The 13,967-nt window shown below is 62.4% G+C and overlaps 2 protein-coding genes across 5 annotated transcripts in view; both read left to right on the top strand.

Annotated features, from left to right (window-relative positions):
* The first annotated feature begins 1,279 nt into the window (after nucleotides 1–1,279).
* SHC2 (SHC adaptor protein 2) overlaps nucleotides 1,280–13,967 on the top strand; it is a 75,400-nt gene continuing 62,712 nt past the window's right edge. Inside the window, exons 1-13 of one of the 4 annotated variants that reach the window (XM_054291092.1) lie at nucleotides 1,280–1,768; nucleotides 2,177–2,247; nucleotides 2,666–2,726; nucleotides 2,820–2,939; nucleotides 3,044–3,097; nucleotides 3,236–3,287; nucleotides 4,405–4,531; nucleotides 4,661–4,826; nucleotides 4,904–4,970; nucleotides 5,056–5,220; nucleotides 5,387–5,688; nucleotides 6,809–6,947; nucleotides 7,082–7,871. In XM_054291092.1, coding sequence (XP_054147067.1) covers nucleotides 1,286–1,768; nucleotides 2,177–2,247; nucleotides 2,666–2,726; nucleotides 2,820–2,939; nucleotides 3,044–3,097; nucleotides 3,236–3,287; nucleotides 4,405–4,531; nucleotides 4,661–4,826; nucleotides 4,904–4,970; nucleotides 5,056–5,220; nucleotides 5,387–5,688; nucleotides 6,809–6,937 — 1,797 coding nt within the window. In that variant the 5' untranslated portion in view covers nucleotides 1,280–1,285 and the 3' untranslated portion in view covers nucleotides 6,938–6,947; nucleotides 7,082–7,871. Of the gene's footprint in view, nucleotides 1,769–2,176; nucleotides 2,248–2,665; nucleotides 2,727–2,819; nucleotides 2,940–3,043; nucleotides 3,098–3,235; nucleotides 3,288–4,404; nucleotides 4,532–4,660; nucleotides 4,827–4,903; nucleotides 4,971–5,055; nucleotides 5,221–5,386; nucleotides 5,689–6,808; nucleotides 7,872–13,967 lie in introns of those variants that run through there. The other 3 variants (XR_008484011.1, XM_054291091.1, XM_054291093.1) reach the window with 3 other exon arrangements.
* C2CD4C (C2 calcium dependent domain containing 4C) lies at nucleotides 10,350–12,333 on the top strand. Its single transcript, XM_054291094.1, has one exon. The coding sequence runs from the start codon at nucleotides 10,617–10,619 to the stop codon at nucleotides 11,874–11,876; it is 1,260 nt and encodes a 419-aa protein (XP_054147069.1). The 5' UTR covers nucleotides 10,350–10,616; the 3' UTR covers nucleotides 11,877–12,333.

Raw genomic sequence — 13,967 nt, 5'->3', positions numbered from 1 at the left:
CGCTCGGAAAACGCCGCAGCCCCAGGGCAGGAGCAAGGGCGAACCGCTCGATTGAGGTCAGAAAATCCCTTTAAGGCTTTTATGGGATTTTTTCCCCCCCTGCTTGCCGCAGTTACAAGCCGAAAAAAAAAACAACAAGAAAATGTTTGTGCTGTTCGCTGCTTGAGCCCTCCAGACAGATATAAACAAAAGAGTCAGATCTGGCTGTGGATGAGATCACAGCGAGAGAGACACACACAAGTAGGGCAGCCCGCTTGTGCATCGAAGCCTGGCCGAGCCCTCCCCCGCCTCCTGCCCGGCCAACCCTGGGCATGCAGAGGTGGAAAGAGCAGAAAATGGCCCCGTTGTGGGCGAGGGCAGCACCGGCCGCTTTGGCTCCAGCTAAACCAAAACGCGAGCGGGCACAGCCCCGTGGCTCCGGGAGGGGCTCCCGGTCACCCTCCCCTGCCTGATCCCCCATCCCCTCGCTCCCAACGCTTGTGGTAAAGCTAAAAATGCTCAGGGCCAGCCCCAGCCCCACGGCCAGGGGGTTCGGGGCAGGACGGAGGGCACAGCCCGCTAGCTCCGGAGGGGCTCCCGGTCACCTTCCACTGCCTGATCCCCCATCCCCTCGCTCCCAACGCTTGTGGTAAAGCTAAAAATGCTCAGGGCCAGCCTCAGCAGGACGGAGGGCACAGCGTGGGTGGCTCCGGGATGCGCCGTCACCCTCCCGTTCCTGATCCCCCATCCCCTCTCTCCCAACGCTTTGTGGCAAAGCTGGAAACGCTCAGGGCCAGCCCCAGCCCCACGGCCAGGGGGTTCGGGGCAGGACGGAGGGCACAGCGTGGGTGGCTCCGGGAGGGGCTGTCACCCCCATCCCCTCGCTCCCAACGCTTTATGGCAAAGCTGGAAACGCTCAGGGTCTGTCCCACGGGATCGGAGCAGGATGGAGGGCACAGCGTGGGTGGCTCCGGCCCCACTGGCCGTGTCCGCGGGGGCAAGCCGGGGTGGATGCTGCTGTGTGCGGGAACGCTCCGCCGTGTGCGGGGATGCGGGGCAGGACGGGGATGCTCCGCTGTGTGCGGGGTGGATGCCGCTGGGCGGGGATGCGGGGCGGAACGGGGATGCTCTGGAGGCCTCGGGGGGGGTCGGGGGCGGAGGATGCGGGGCCGGGCGGGCGGCGGAGCAGCGCTCTCACCATGACATCAGCGCGGCGCGGCCCCGGGGGAGCGGGCGGGGGGTGGGAGCCGGCGCGGCGGCGGCGGCGGCGGCGGCGGCGGCAGTGGAGCGGAGCGCGGCCCCGGGCATGCTCCCGGAGCCCAAGTATGATCGCTTCCGCGACGAGCCGCTGACCGCCCCCATGCCGTCGCCGGCCCCCGCGCCGTGCCCCGCGGCGGGCGAGGAGCCCGAGCACGGCACCACCTTCTGCGCGCTGCTGCCGCGGATGCCGCAGTGGAAGTTCCCCGGCTCCAGCGGCTTCCTCGGCCGCGGCCCCGCCGGTGCTTCCCGGGACGCCCCCGCCGCGGCGGCGGAGCCTCCCTCGGGGCTGGCCGCCGTGCTGGGCGCCTGCGAGCCGCTCTGCGCCGCGCCCTGCGCGCTACCGGGCGGCGGGAGGGCGCGGGGAGCGGCGGGGCGGGCGCGGGGCGCGGCGGCGGCACCGGCACCGGCGGGGGCCCGGCCCGGCGGGGATGAGTGGAGCCGCAAGGGCAGCTTCATCCGCAAACCGGCGCAGGGCTGGCTGCACCCCGACGAGCGGGTGCTGGGGCCCGGCGTCTCCTACATTGTCCGGGTAAGTCCCGCCGGTGGCGCGGGAGGGCGCGGAGAGCCCCGGGCCCGGGCGTGTGCGGGGCTCGGTGGGTCCGGTTCATCCAGCTGAGCCCTCGCTCGGGTCCTCCCGACACGGCTGGACCGGGGCAGCCCCCCTGGTACATCACAGCCGTGATGGGGCCGGGCCCCGTGGGCTTGCTGGGCCCTGGAGCCCACCCTGGGACTCCAGTGTGTCCATCCCCTACCAGGCATCACAAGCTGGAGCACAGAGATGAGATTTTGGGGTGTTAGCACAGGATCTGGGAGTGTGATGGGGCATTTTGGGGTAGGGATTGAAAGCTGCTGTGTGATGCCTGGAGCTGCTGTGGAGCTGTCCCTGACACCCTCTCCTGTCCCTTTCCTGCCCTGCTGTGCTGCTCTCCCCCCGCAGTACATGGGGTGCATTGAGGTGCTGCGCTCCATGAGGTCCCTGGACTTCAACACGCGGACACAGGTCACCAGGTATGGCCCTGCAGTCCCACTGTCTCACATCCCAGTGCCACCCCAAGCCCCTGGTGGCCCTGGGTGCTCCTCGGTGGTCCTGGGTGCTCCTCGGTGGCCCTGGGTACTCCCTGGTGGCTCTGGATGCTCCCCCATCCCAGGGCCCTGTGCAGAAAGGGGAACACAGGCCCAGGAAAGCCGTGCCCTGCACCAGGGACACAGAGGAAGGGCGCTGCTGCAGATCAATGGGTGGAAAGAGGAGAAGGGAGGTGGCCCCAGCCGGGATTATGTACCGGGGCCGGGGCCGTGACGTGGGGCAGCGCTGCGGGGACGCTGCAGAGCCCGGGGATGTGGGGCCAGCCGACCCCACAGGGCAATGTGGGGTGGGAAAACAGCTGGGATGTGGAGCAGTGAGCAGGCCAGGCTCTGTCCATTGCAGGGAAGCCATCAACAGACTGTACGAGGCGGTGCCGGGTGTGAAGGGCATCTGGAAGAAGAAGGTGAGTTCGCACTTATCCTGTCCATCCCTGGCACAAGGGATGTGGGGCTGGTCCTGGTGGTTTCATTGCCCCCAGCACCCTCTCCCCTGTCAGGCTCCCAACAAAGCCCTGTTCTCCATCCTGGGCAAGAGCAACCTGCACTTCGCCGGCATGAGCATCGCTGTCAACATCTCCGTGGATGGGCTGAACCTCATGATCCCCACCACGCGCCAGGTGAGCGCTCCTGGGCATCCTGGGCACACATTCCTGCTGCCTGCCAGCCTGGCAACCGGGGGACACTTTGTTAATTCCCCCCCTGGGCCGTGTTCTCCATGCAGATCATCGCCAACCACCACATGCAGTCCATCTCCTTCGCCTCCGGTGGGGACATGGTGAGTGACACACACACAGGATGGTGGGGACAGGTTCTGCCAGCTGAGCTGGGCACAGGGTGGCCTGGCCTGGCCCAGGACGTGGGGCTGAGCCTGAGAGCAGCTGGACATGAGTCCTGATGTCCCCTCTGTCTGCAGGATACCACGGATTACGTCGCCTATGTGGCCAAGGACCCCATAAACCAGAGAGGTGACATGGCCTGGGGGCTCTGTGGAGGGATGGAGGCTGGAGAAGGAAATCTGTGACCATGTTCAGGGCTCTGAGGATGAGGGAAAAGATGGGAATGTTGACTGCATGTTTCAGAAGGCTGGATTTATTATTTAATGACATATATGATATTAAAACTAGACTGAATGATATTAAAACTAGACTGAAAGAATAGAAGAAAGGATTTCATCAGAAGGCTAGCAAGGAATAGAAAGGAATGGAATGATAATAAAATCTTGTGACTGACCAGAGAGTCCGAGACAGCTGAACTATGGAAAAGGGAAAAGGAATGTTCCTCACTCAGGGTCACCAATTGTGGTGGTGCTCACAGGGGTCTGAGGATGAGGAAAGAGATGGGAATATTGACTCCATGTTTCAGAAGGCTTGATTTATTATTTTATGATATATATTACATTAAAACTATACTAAAAGAATAGAAGAAAGGATTTCATCAGAAGGCTGGCTAAGAATAGAAAAAGAAAGAAGAAGAATCATAACAAAGGCTTGTGGCTCGGACAGATGGACTGTGATTGGCCATTAATCAGAAACAACCACACGAGACCAATCACAGATGCACCTATTGCATTCCACAGCAGCAGATAATCAATGTTTACATTTTGCTCCTGAGGCCTCCCAGCTTCTCAGGAGGAAAAAGCCCTAAGGAAAGGATTTTTCATACAACATGTCTGTGACAGAGATCCCCCGTGGGCTCAGGGTGGAGCGATGGCAGCGCGGAGGAAACACTCAAACCATCCATCTGTCTGTGTGTCTGTCTGTGTGTCTGTATGTGTGTCTGTGTGTGTGTCTGTGTGTCTGTGTGTCTGTCTGTGTGTCTGTCTGTGTGTCCGTGTGTCTGTGTGTCTGTGTGTCCGTGTGTCCGTGTGTCTGTCTGTCTGTGTGTCCGTCTGTCTGTCTGTGTGTCTGTCTGTGTGTCTGTGTGTCTGTGTGTCCGTGTGTCTGTCTGTGTGTCCGTGTGTCTGTGTGTCTGTGTGTCTGTGTGTCTGTGTGTCTGTCTGTGTGTCTGTCTGTGTGTCTGTGTGTCCGTCTGTGTGTCCGTGTGTCTGCCTGTGTGTCCGTGTGTCTGTGTGTCTGTCCCCAGCCTGCCACATCCTGGAGTGCTGCGAGGGGCTGGCGCAGAGCGTGATCAGCACGGTGGGCCAGGCCTTCGAGCTGCGCTTCAAGCAGTACCTGCACAGCCCCCCCAAGGTGGTGGCGCCCCCAGAGAGGTAGGGGGGCGGGGGGCCCTGCTGCTGCACCCCCCTGTCCCGGGCATGTCCCCCCTGCCTGGGGGTGGCTCTGGGGCGCCCTGTCCCTGCAGGGTCACCCTGTCCCCAGCTCACCCATCCCCGCTGCAGGGCGCTGGCTGCAGAGGAGTCAGCCTGGGGCGAGGATGAGGAGGGGGCAGCAGAGCACGATTACTACAACAGCATCCCGGGGAAGGAGCCGCCTCCAGGCGGCCTGGTGGACTCCCGGCTCCGCCACATCCGCGCTCAGCCCTCCAGCTCCATCCCCCCGAGCCAGGTGAGCCCCTCAGAGCCTCTGCTGGCCTTGCCCTGGGGGTGCAGAGCCCCCAATGCTCTCATTGCCTCCTTCCCTAGGGTGGGTCAGCAGCCAGACGAGACCCGAGCAGCCACCTGGGGCCACCCTGGGACGTGGAGAGCCAGGGTGGGTACTGAGCCCTGGGCTGGGGGGTCCCTGTGGCTCTGGGCAGCTCTGGCCAGCAGTGATGGGGTGATGATTGTCCTCGCAGGCCAGCCCTGCGATGGGTACCTGCAGGCTGACAGCCACACCCTGGGGCCACGGGAATACGAGGAGCACATGTACGTGAACACACAGAGCCTGGACGCCTGGGAACCCGAGCTGGTGGCTCATGGGGCAGCAGAGGAGAGCCCCAAGAAGGATCTGTTTGACATGAGTAAGCCATTGCTCCCTGGGGAATGGTGCTGTGGAGGAGCCAAGCTGTGCCAGCAGCTTCTGGGTCACCCAAAACAGCCCCAGAGGTGCTGAGCTCACAGCAGTGCTCGGTGGGCTGGGGTCTGTGTGCCCTGGGTGTGACACCCCACAACCCCTGCATCCCACAGGGCCGTTTGAGGATGCCCTGAAGCTCCACGAGTGCATTGCAGGGGGTGCCAGCAGCCCCCCCATCGAGGACCAGTGGCCGAGCCCCCCGACAAGGAAAGCCCCCATCGCCCCCACGGAGGAGCAGCTGCGGAAGGAGCCCTGGTACCACGGGAGGATGAGCAGGAGGGACGCCGAGAGGCTGCTGCAGATGGACGGGGATTTCCTGGTGCGGGACAGCCTCACCAACCCCGGGCAGTACGTGCTGACAGGAATGCACAGCGGGCAGCCCAAGCACCTCCTGCTGGTGGATCCCGAGGGAGTGGTGAGGGCTGAGGGCAGGGGATGGGGTGGGGGATTGGGGCAGGGTGGTGGGGATGCAGCTATGGGGTGTCGGAAGTGGATGCTTGTCGCTATAGGGCACAAAACAACACACACCACTTCCCTTTTCTTCTCAACGTGAAGAAAATTGAAGTTTATTTTCTGATTCCAACTGTGACGGTGTTCACAGGGGTCTTATGTTGAGGGAAGAGATGAGGATCTGACTCCATGTTTCAAAAGGCTTGATTTATTATTTTATGATCTATATTGCATTAAAACTATACTAAAAGAATAGAAGAAAAGGTTCTCCTCAGAAGGCTTAGCTAAGAATAGAATAGCAAAGAATGATAACAAAGGCTTGTGGCTCAGACAGAGAGTCTGAACCATCTGGGCTGTGATTGGCCATTAATTATAAACATCCACATGAGACCAATCACAGATGCACCTGTTGCATTCCACAGCAGCAGATAACCATTGTTTACATTTTGGTCTTGAGGCTTCTCAGCTTCTCAGGAGGAAAAAATCCCAAGGAAAGGATTTTTAATGAAAAGATGTCTGAGACATCCAACATTCATAGTTTTCCAAAAGTGATGTGGATTGGAAGGTGAAAATGCCACCTCTCCAATCACACTGGGCAAACCAACAGTCCATCAAATTTCTCCTCCATGAAAGAATGCAAAATAATAAGTTATTTACAGAAAGCGTGTGAGGAAGTTTGCCACAAGAATGTAAACATCAGAAGGCTTAGAAAATCTTAAAAAATCAGGGTGACACCCCCAGGACACCGGCACAGGTGTGAGGTGCCCCCATGTCACTGTAGGACACGAAACAACACACAGCTGATCTCAAGGTGAAGAAAAAGGGAGTTTATTTTATGATTCCAACATTTATAGTTTTCCGAAAGTGACAGTGGATTGGAAGGCGAAAATGCCACCTCTCCGATGACACTGGACAAACCAACAGTCCATCAGATTTCTCTTCCTCCATAAATAATGCAAAACAATGAGTTATTTACAGGAAGCGTGCGAGGAAGTTTGCCACGAGAATGTCAACATCAGAAAATCTTAAAAAATCAGGGTGAGAGGCAGCTGTGCTGAGCTGAGGACCGCTGTGCCCTGCTGCAGGTGAGGACCAAGGACGTGCTGTTTGAGAGCATCAGCCACCTCATCAGCCACCACCGGCAGAACGAGCAGCCCATCGTGGCGGCCGAGAGCGAGCTGCACCTGCGCCAGGTTGTGCAGAGGAAGCAGTGATGCCAAGGGGGTACGTGAGCCCCCGACCTGCTCCCCCGGCTCTGGACTCGCCCCAGGGCAAATCTGGGGTCCCTTCGTGCTCCCCCTCTCCAGTTGTGCCTGGATTTTGAGGTTTGGGGTCAGGCTCCCCGTTTTCCTCCCCAGTGAGGCTGGGTGGTGCCTGGCCCTGCGGGTTTTCCCTGGGTTCTGCCTACCTCCAGCACCTGCATGGGGTGCCCTGCCCAGCTGGACACGCAGAGGTTTAATTCCACACCTACAGGTGAAAAGTTCTTGGGGTGGGACCTGCTCAGTGGCCTCAGCAGGAGGGACAGAGCCTGAAGCCACCTCAGGCAGGGCTGTCCCCACCTGCCCCGGCACTGCAATGGGGCTGGTGGATGTTGCTGCAGCCCCTGGCTTGGCTCTGCCTGTGGGGCCAGGCACAACCTTCTCTTGGACACTGCTGTTGGATGTTCCTGTTGGGGACGTCCCTTTTCAGCTGGATTCTCCCAGAAGTGGCTGCCACAGGATGATGCTCCACGTGTGCCCTGCAGCCCCTGCAGCCAAGCCAGGGCCAGGATGGGGCTCACGAAGGCTCATGAGGTGTCCCATGGCCAGCTCAGGGGTTTTGCCAGGTTTTTGTGCCATCACAGCCTCCTTTACCCGCCCTGTGTCTGGTGCTGGGCACGGGTTTGTGCTTTGGAATTAATTTCTAATTAAACCTGGAGATAAGAAAGGAACGCAGGTGGTTCATGCTGGGACAGGTCTCCATCACCACCAGCTCCTGCCTGGTCTCACCTTGGCCAACCCATCCTGTCCAGTCACACTTATCCCTGTGGGTCACCCAGTGTCCCCCAGGGGTCACCCAGTGTCCCCTATGGGTCACCCAGTGTCCCCCTGGCTTCAGAGTGGCCTTTGGCACCCAGGGCTGGCCCTGCACGGCCTCTCCTCCTCTCACCTGGCAGCTCCCTGCCCTGCTGGCTCTCCCAACCTGCCTCCACCTGGAGCAGCCACCCCTGGGGTGGCTCTGAGTGGCACAAACCCAGCTGTGACCCACTGTGGGTGACAGCAGAGCCAGAGCTGTGGGTGGGTCTGGCTGTGGCTCCCGTGTCACAGACAATTGGGGGGTCCAGCTCCAATCCTGGCTCTGCTCTGTGTCCCCAGCACCCACCTTGGGGAGCAGGGTCACCCCAGCACCCTCAGCCCCTCGCTGGGGATGGCCCCTGCTAGATCTGGCCCCTGCCAGCCGAGCCAATGAATAAAATGAGCCCCGAAATAAAGCCCGGTAATGAATGTGTAATTTTCCATTGATAGCTGGATTCCGCGGGGACGACGCGGCGCTTCCATCTCAGCTGCTATTTTCTGTCGTGGAGTGATGTGTCTGCAGAGATAATTGCACTGTTCCCTCAATAGAGGCAGGGAAAGGCAGTGAGGGCCCCCGACTTTCTTATTTCACAGCTGGAGAACCAACCGAGCTCCTCTGGTTCACCTGCTGGTGGTGCCTCGCCCTGCAGCCCTGAGGATGCTGCCCTGGAGGGATGGAGGGCTGGTGGGGAGCTTGTTTCAGGGGTTTAACTGTTGCAGCTTGAATATTTAACCACTTTGCAGCTTGAATATTTCAACCCACTTTGGTTGAGGACGGTGTTTGGTGCCAATGGGTGCAGGGGGCTCTGTGCCTCAACCCAGAGCTGGGTTGGAGGGCTGCTGCTTCTTCATCCCCTGTGATGGGAAGGCTGAGGTGTTTTGGGAGGAAGAGCAGCTGCAGAGAACGTGGCCTCCTTGGAAATCTCTCTGACCAACCCACCCCTGCACCTGTCTCAACTGTCTCAGACCACAGACACGCCCAGTTCGATTTTTCAGGGCACAAACCCTTTCCCACGGCAGCTCTCCCTCCTCCTTCCCATCTTCCAGCAGGTGGTAGCACACTGCCGGCTCCACCAGCGATGTCCCCAGCCCTGCCGGCGTCCCCAGCCCCGCCGGTGCTCAGCTCGGAGCCCCCCGTTCCCCTCCGTGCCCCGCGGGCACCGGCAGAGCTGGCCCGGCCCCGGCTCTCTTTGTTATCTCAGGGGAACTCAACCATTCGTGCTCCTTGTTTACCCGCAGTTTCGCAGGGTGGAGGAAAAGCAAACATCGGCCTTTTGTTCGCCAGCTTCCCCTTCCGTGAGCCTCGTCCTCCTCCTCCCCCGGGCTTCATCTGCCCTCTGCTCCCTGCGGAACCCCGGGGTGATGTCCCCATCCCCATCCCATCCCCACTGCTGTCCCTGGGACATGCCAGCCCTCGGACGCCTCTCTTTGCCTGCTCCGAGTGCGGATGCAGAGGGAGCCGAGGCCGCACAGCCCCCGCGGAAGGCGCTGGCCGCACCAGGCTGTTCTTCCTTCCATCGCCAGCCCTGCTCTGCTCAGGGATGATGATGGAGCTTCCTGATGGCACCCACAGGGCAGCAGCCGGGAGGGAGCAGCCGCTGGAGCCTTGTGTGGCACTGTCCCTGTCGGTGCATCCCTGTCCCCAAGGCTGTAAATCCCCGGGGAACGGGCTGGGCCCCATCGCTCCGTTGATTCTCCCGACCCCCGCAGCACCGGGGCTCGCTGTGATGCTCCGTGAACCCTCCCGATGTTTTGTCCCGGTGTCCCCAGCCACCACCGCATCCCTGGGTTGTGTGACACGGGGGAGTGTGACATGTGGCACTGTCCCATCCCCCGCAGCTCCTCCAGGGTAATATTAAACCACTCCATGAGGCAACTCCTCAGCCCCGAGATGCTGCTGGCTTCATTCAGTGCTTGGAGATCACGAGCTGGGAGTGGGGAGCGGCTGCACCCAGAGGGGAAAGACCCCGCTGCGGGCTGGGGGCACCGGGAGGGGCGGAGCGGGGCTGCTGCCGTCCCGATCCCACTCCTGACCCCATCCCAAACCCGACACTCCCGTGGGAACGCGGCCGGGTGTCCGGGCTCGGGTTCCTGCACCTCTCGAGCATCAGCACCCGGGGGGCTCACGGTCCCAGTCCCGGTGCCACTCGGTCGGGTCCCAGTCCCGGTGCCGCTCGGTTCGGATCCCAATCCCGGTACCGTTCCGTCCGGGTCCCAGTCCCAGTCCCGCTAGGTCGGGGTCCCGGTCCCGTTCGGTCCTGGTCCGGCTCGGCCCGGGTCCCGGTCCCGTTTCCAGCCCTGGTTGCGGTCCCGGTCCCGGTGCCGCTCGGTCGGAGTCCCGGTCCCGTTTCCAGCCCCGCTCGGGCAGAAATGAGGGGGCGCCGCACTCGGAGGATTACGGCGCGGACGGGGAGCGGAGCCGCCGCCGCCGCCGCCACCGCCGCCGTATAAAAGCGGCGTCCGCGCCCGCCCCGCCCGGGCTGCGGTGGCGGCGGCGGCTCCGTTCCAGGTGCGGCGGCGGCTCCCGGCAACGTCCGGCTCGGCGGCGCCGCTCGGTCGGTCCTTCCGTCGGTCCCGGCCTCGCGTCTGCCCCGTCCCATCGCATCCCTGTCCCCCGGGTCCCCGCTCCTCGCGGTCGGTTCCTTCGCGCTCCTCCCCGGGCTGGCGCGTCCCCCGGTCCCTCCGGTGCTTGTCCCGTCCCCCCGCCCGCCCGGCTCGCGTCTCTCGGTGCCGCCGGTCGCTCCCGGTGCTTCCGGCTTCGTCCTGCCTCCGCCGGTGCCCGACCCCCGGTGACAGCGGTGCCCCTCGGGTCTCTTCCAGCCCCACATCTCGCAGCAACATGTGGCTGCTGGAGCGGCTGCGCGGGGTGGCGGAGAACGGCGGCTCCCGGGGCGCGGGGACGGACGAGTCCTCGCGGGGATCCCGCTACAGCAACGTCCTCACCCCCGACAAGATCCCCGACTTCTTCATCCCGCCCAAGCTGAGCGCGGCTCCCGCCGAGGCCGAGGGCTCCGAGGTGCCCGCAGGGGCCGCTCTGGGCGCCTCGGTGTCGGAGCAGGACCTGGCCAAGCGCAAAGCCCCGCGCAGCCCGCGCCCGTCCAGCCGCTCCCGGTCCCGCACCCGCGGGCGGCACATCATCCAGATCGAGACCGCCGAGGACTGGACCGAGGGCGGCACCAACGTGGACCCGCAGGCACAGACGGCCATGTCGCTGCCCTACGTGCCCAAGGCTCAGACCTCGTACGGCTTCGCCACGCTGATGGAGAGCCCGCACACCCGGCGCAAGGAGTCCCTGTTCCACAGCGAGCACAGCAGCCTGTGCCCCTCGCCCGTCACCTCGCCCGGCGCCCAGCGCAAAGCCAAGCTCAACGGCGACAGCGGCCGCCGGACACCGGCGGATCTCGGCGCCGCCCTGATGCACCCGGGCCGGTATTTCAGCGGCGGAGAGAGCGACACGTGCTCCTCGGCCGAGTCCTCACCCTTCGGCTCGCCGCTGTTGTCGCGCTCCGTGTCCCTGCTGAAGCTCTTCAGCCAGGAGAGCCAGTCCAAGGTGATCAAGCTGAAGCACTCGGTGGCCCGCAACAGCTCGCTGAGCACCGACGACAGCTCCGCCGACACCAGCCCCAGCGCCCAGCGCCGCGCCCGGAGCGCCCCGGCCGGGACTCAGCAGCCGCCGACCGCCGTGCTGCCCCTGGAGCTGCCCGCGGGCCGGGACCGGGACCGGGAGCACAGCCTGCGGCTGAGCCGGGGCGGGAGCCTCCGCCTGGCCGCTGAGTACGACCCCTCCAATGCCCGGCTGCGAGTGCGCCTCGTGTCCGCCGAGGACCTCTACGATGCCCTGGTCGACCTGCGCAGCATCAACTGCTGCGTCTCGCTGTGCCTCAACCCCGGCAAGCTGCAGAAGCAGCGCAGCACCATCGTCAAGAACAGCCGCAACCCCGTCTTCAACGAGGACTTCTTCTTCGATGGGCTGGGCCCCGGGCACGCCAGGAAGATGTCCCTGAAGCTCAAGGTGGTCAACAAGGGCAGCAGCCTTAAGCGGGACACGCTGCTGGGGGAGAAGGAGCTGCCGCTCACCGCCCTGCTGTCCTGCCTGTAGGTACCTGCTGCCAGCCCCGAGGGAGCCCTCCCGCCTGTGGGGCCGGCGCTGTCCCCCAGCCCCGCTGCAGGAGGGTTTGGAAGGGCCCCCTGAGGAGGGCCGGGGTCGTGGCAGAGTGTGGGGATCCCCAGGAATGGGGCTCTGCCAACTCCAGCCGGCAGCCACAGCTTCTCTGCCCCTGCTCCCTCCCTGCTCCTGCCCCGGATGCAGCAGAAAATGGGGAGCCTCCAGCCCATTCCCCACCGCCAGGGAGGATGGAAGCACCTGTTGGAGCCTCCCCTCCCTGTGCCTGTGGTCTCCAGCTGCCACCAAGCAGGTTGGAGGTGGGTGAATCTCTGTAGCACACTTAGGGCCACCTCTGAAAGCCCCAGCACCTGTAGTCAGGTGACAGCTTTAATTTAAAAGACAAGTCGCTGGGCTTGGAAACTGCAAAGAAAATACTGCAGAGGTGACCTCAGAGTGGGCCCAGGGCGGTCAGCCTGGAGGATGAGTCAGGTTTGTGGCTTTTGAGCCTTTCCTGGGCTCGGCCCAGCCCTGTGAGGCTGCAAGGTTGGCTTGGTCTGAGCCCTGCAGCCTCCTGGGCTGCCCTCCCTGCCCACCCCAGCACTGTCCCCACTGCTGACCCCACTGGAAAACTGCTCATGGAGCATTGGGGGGTTTGGTTTGCCCAAATCCAGGAGGCTGCCCGTGCCTTTCCCACAGGAGGGAGATGCCAGGGGCTGGCACTCCTTGCCCTGGGCACAGGCAGTGTCCCAGCAGATGTGCCTGCTGACAAAAGCTGAGATGGCAGGAGCAGCCCCACCTGAGTGCAGGTGAGGCTCCACACCCCTCCATCCTCCCTTGTCTATGAGAGAATCTTCCAAGTGGCAGCAGAGATGTGTCCTGTGGGGCCACCAAGCCCCTGTGCCCAGCAGGATCTGACATCCCAAAGCACCGGCCTGGTTTTCAGCTTCCCTTTGGAGCTCGGTGCTCCCGACCCTCCCCATGCCACCGTGTCACCCTCCAGAGTGCCTGGGGACAATGAGGGCGGGGAGGGCCCAGGCGGGGCATTCCTGCGGGCGGATCAAACACTCTGCGTCGTTGTTCGGTGTGGTGTCACCCTTTGTGTCGGGCTCTGCATGTTTCTGTGCGGGGAGCAGGGCTTGCAGCGCTCCCGTGGACACACACACACACACACACACACACGCACACACACACGTGTGTCCCCTCTGTGTTAACAGTCCATGTTCCTTCCTTGTCCTTTTGCAGCAGATGGCAGATCTCAGTGTTGACTATTTATACCCGAGGCTGATCTTTTTCGCAGCGTTTTATTTTGTCTGTAAATACGTTCCAGGTAACAGAGGCAGAGCCGTTGTTTGCGTGTCGGGGCGGGGTGGGGGGATCCAGGGTGGTCGTGGCTGTTTGCTGAGCTTGTGGCTGAAAACGAGCAGGACATGAGGAGCTGACATGTCCATCCTTCACAGGGGCTTTCCCACTTGAGGATTCCCTGCATCCCAGCACCAGGGATGGTTCCCCAGCCCCAAAATGCCCTGGTTCACCCTGAGGGCTCTGGGGACAGGGAGAGGGGTCACAAACAGGGTCTGGGTTGACCATTGTGCCCCTGAGGAGCTCTGGGGCAGGAAGGGGACCCTGCCCAGCTGGCAGCCCCCACACACCTCACCCTGTGCTCCTTGGGGTGCTGAGGGGACCCTGGAGCTGCTGGGATGGGGGGAAAGGCTGGAGGAAGAGGAGGAGTGGGAGCTGGGATGAAGGCTGTGGTGCTCTGAGAGGTTTGAGGGCTGACATCCCCTCAGAAGAACCGCGTGCCTTTGGGTTTGGGGAGGAGGATGCTGAGAGCAGGAGGCCAGGCCGACCCCAAAGGGAGACCCAAGGGGGGGTTGGGGACCCTCGTCCTGCCCCAGCCCAGCCTGTCCCAGGGCTGGATTTGGGTGTGTGACCATTCAGGGATTCACTGCTGTGAGCCCTGCTCTGAGCTGGGCTGGTGGTGTGGCAGCCAGGGCTGTTGCTTGGATGGGTCTCTCTCTGCTGCTGGAGCTGTTTTCTGTTGTTCCTGCTTTGATATTTCTGTGGCTGGATTTAACGATGTTTTTT

This window comes from Melozone crissalis, unplaced genomic scaffold (assembly GCF_028551555.1).
Source record: "Melozone crissalis strain CALT ecotype California unplaced genomic scaffold, PUWL_Pcris_2 ptg000088l_1, whole genome shotgun sequence".
In the NCBI taxonomy this organism is placed as follows: domain Eukaryota; kingdom Metazoa; phylum Chordata; class Aves; order Passeriformes; family Passerellidae; genus Melozone; species Melozone crissalis.
This window is presented reverse-complemented; position numbering and strand designations above follow the sequence as displayed.

Excerpts from the sequence above, each read along its gene's own strand:
- C2CD4C (XM_054291094.1), top strand. The coding sequence starts at position 10,617 with ATGTGGCTGCTGGAGCGGCTGCGCGGGGTGGCGGAGAACGGCGGCTCC.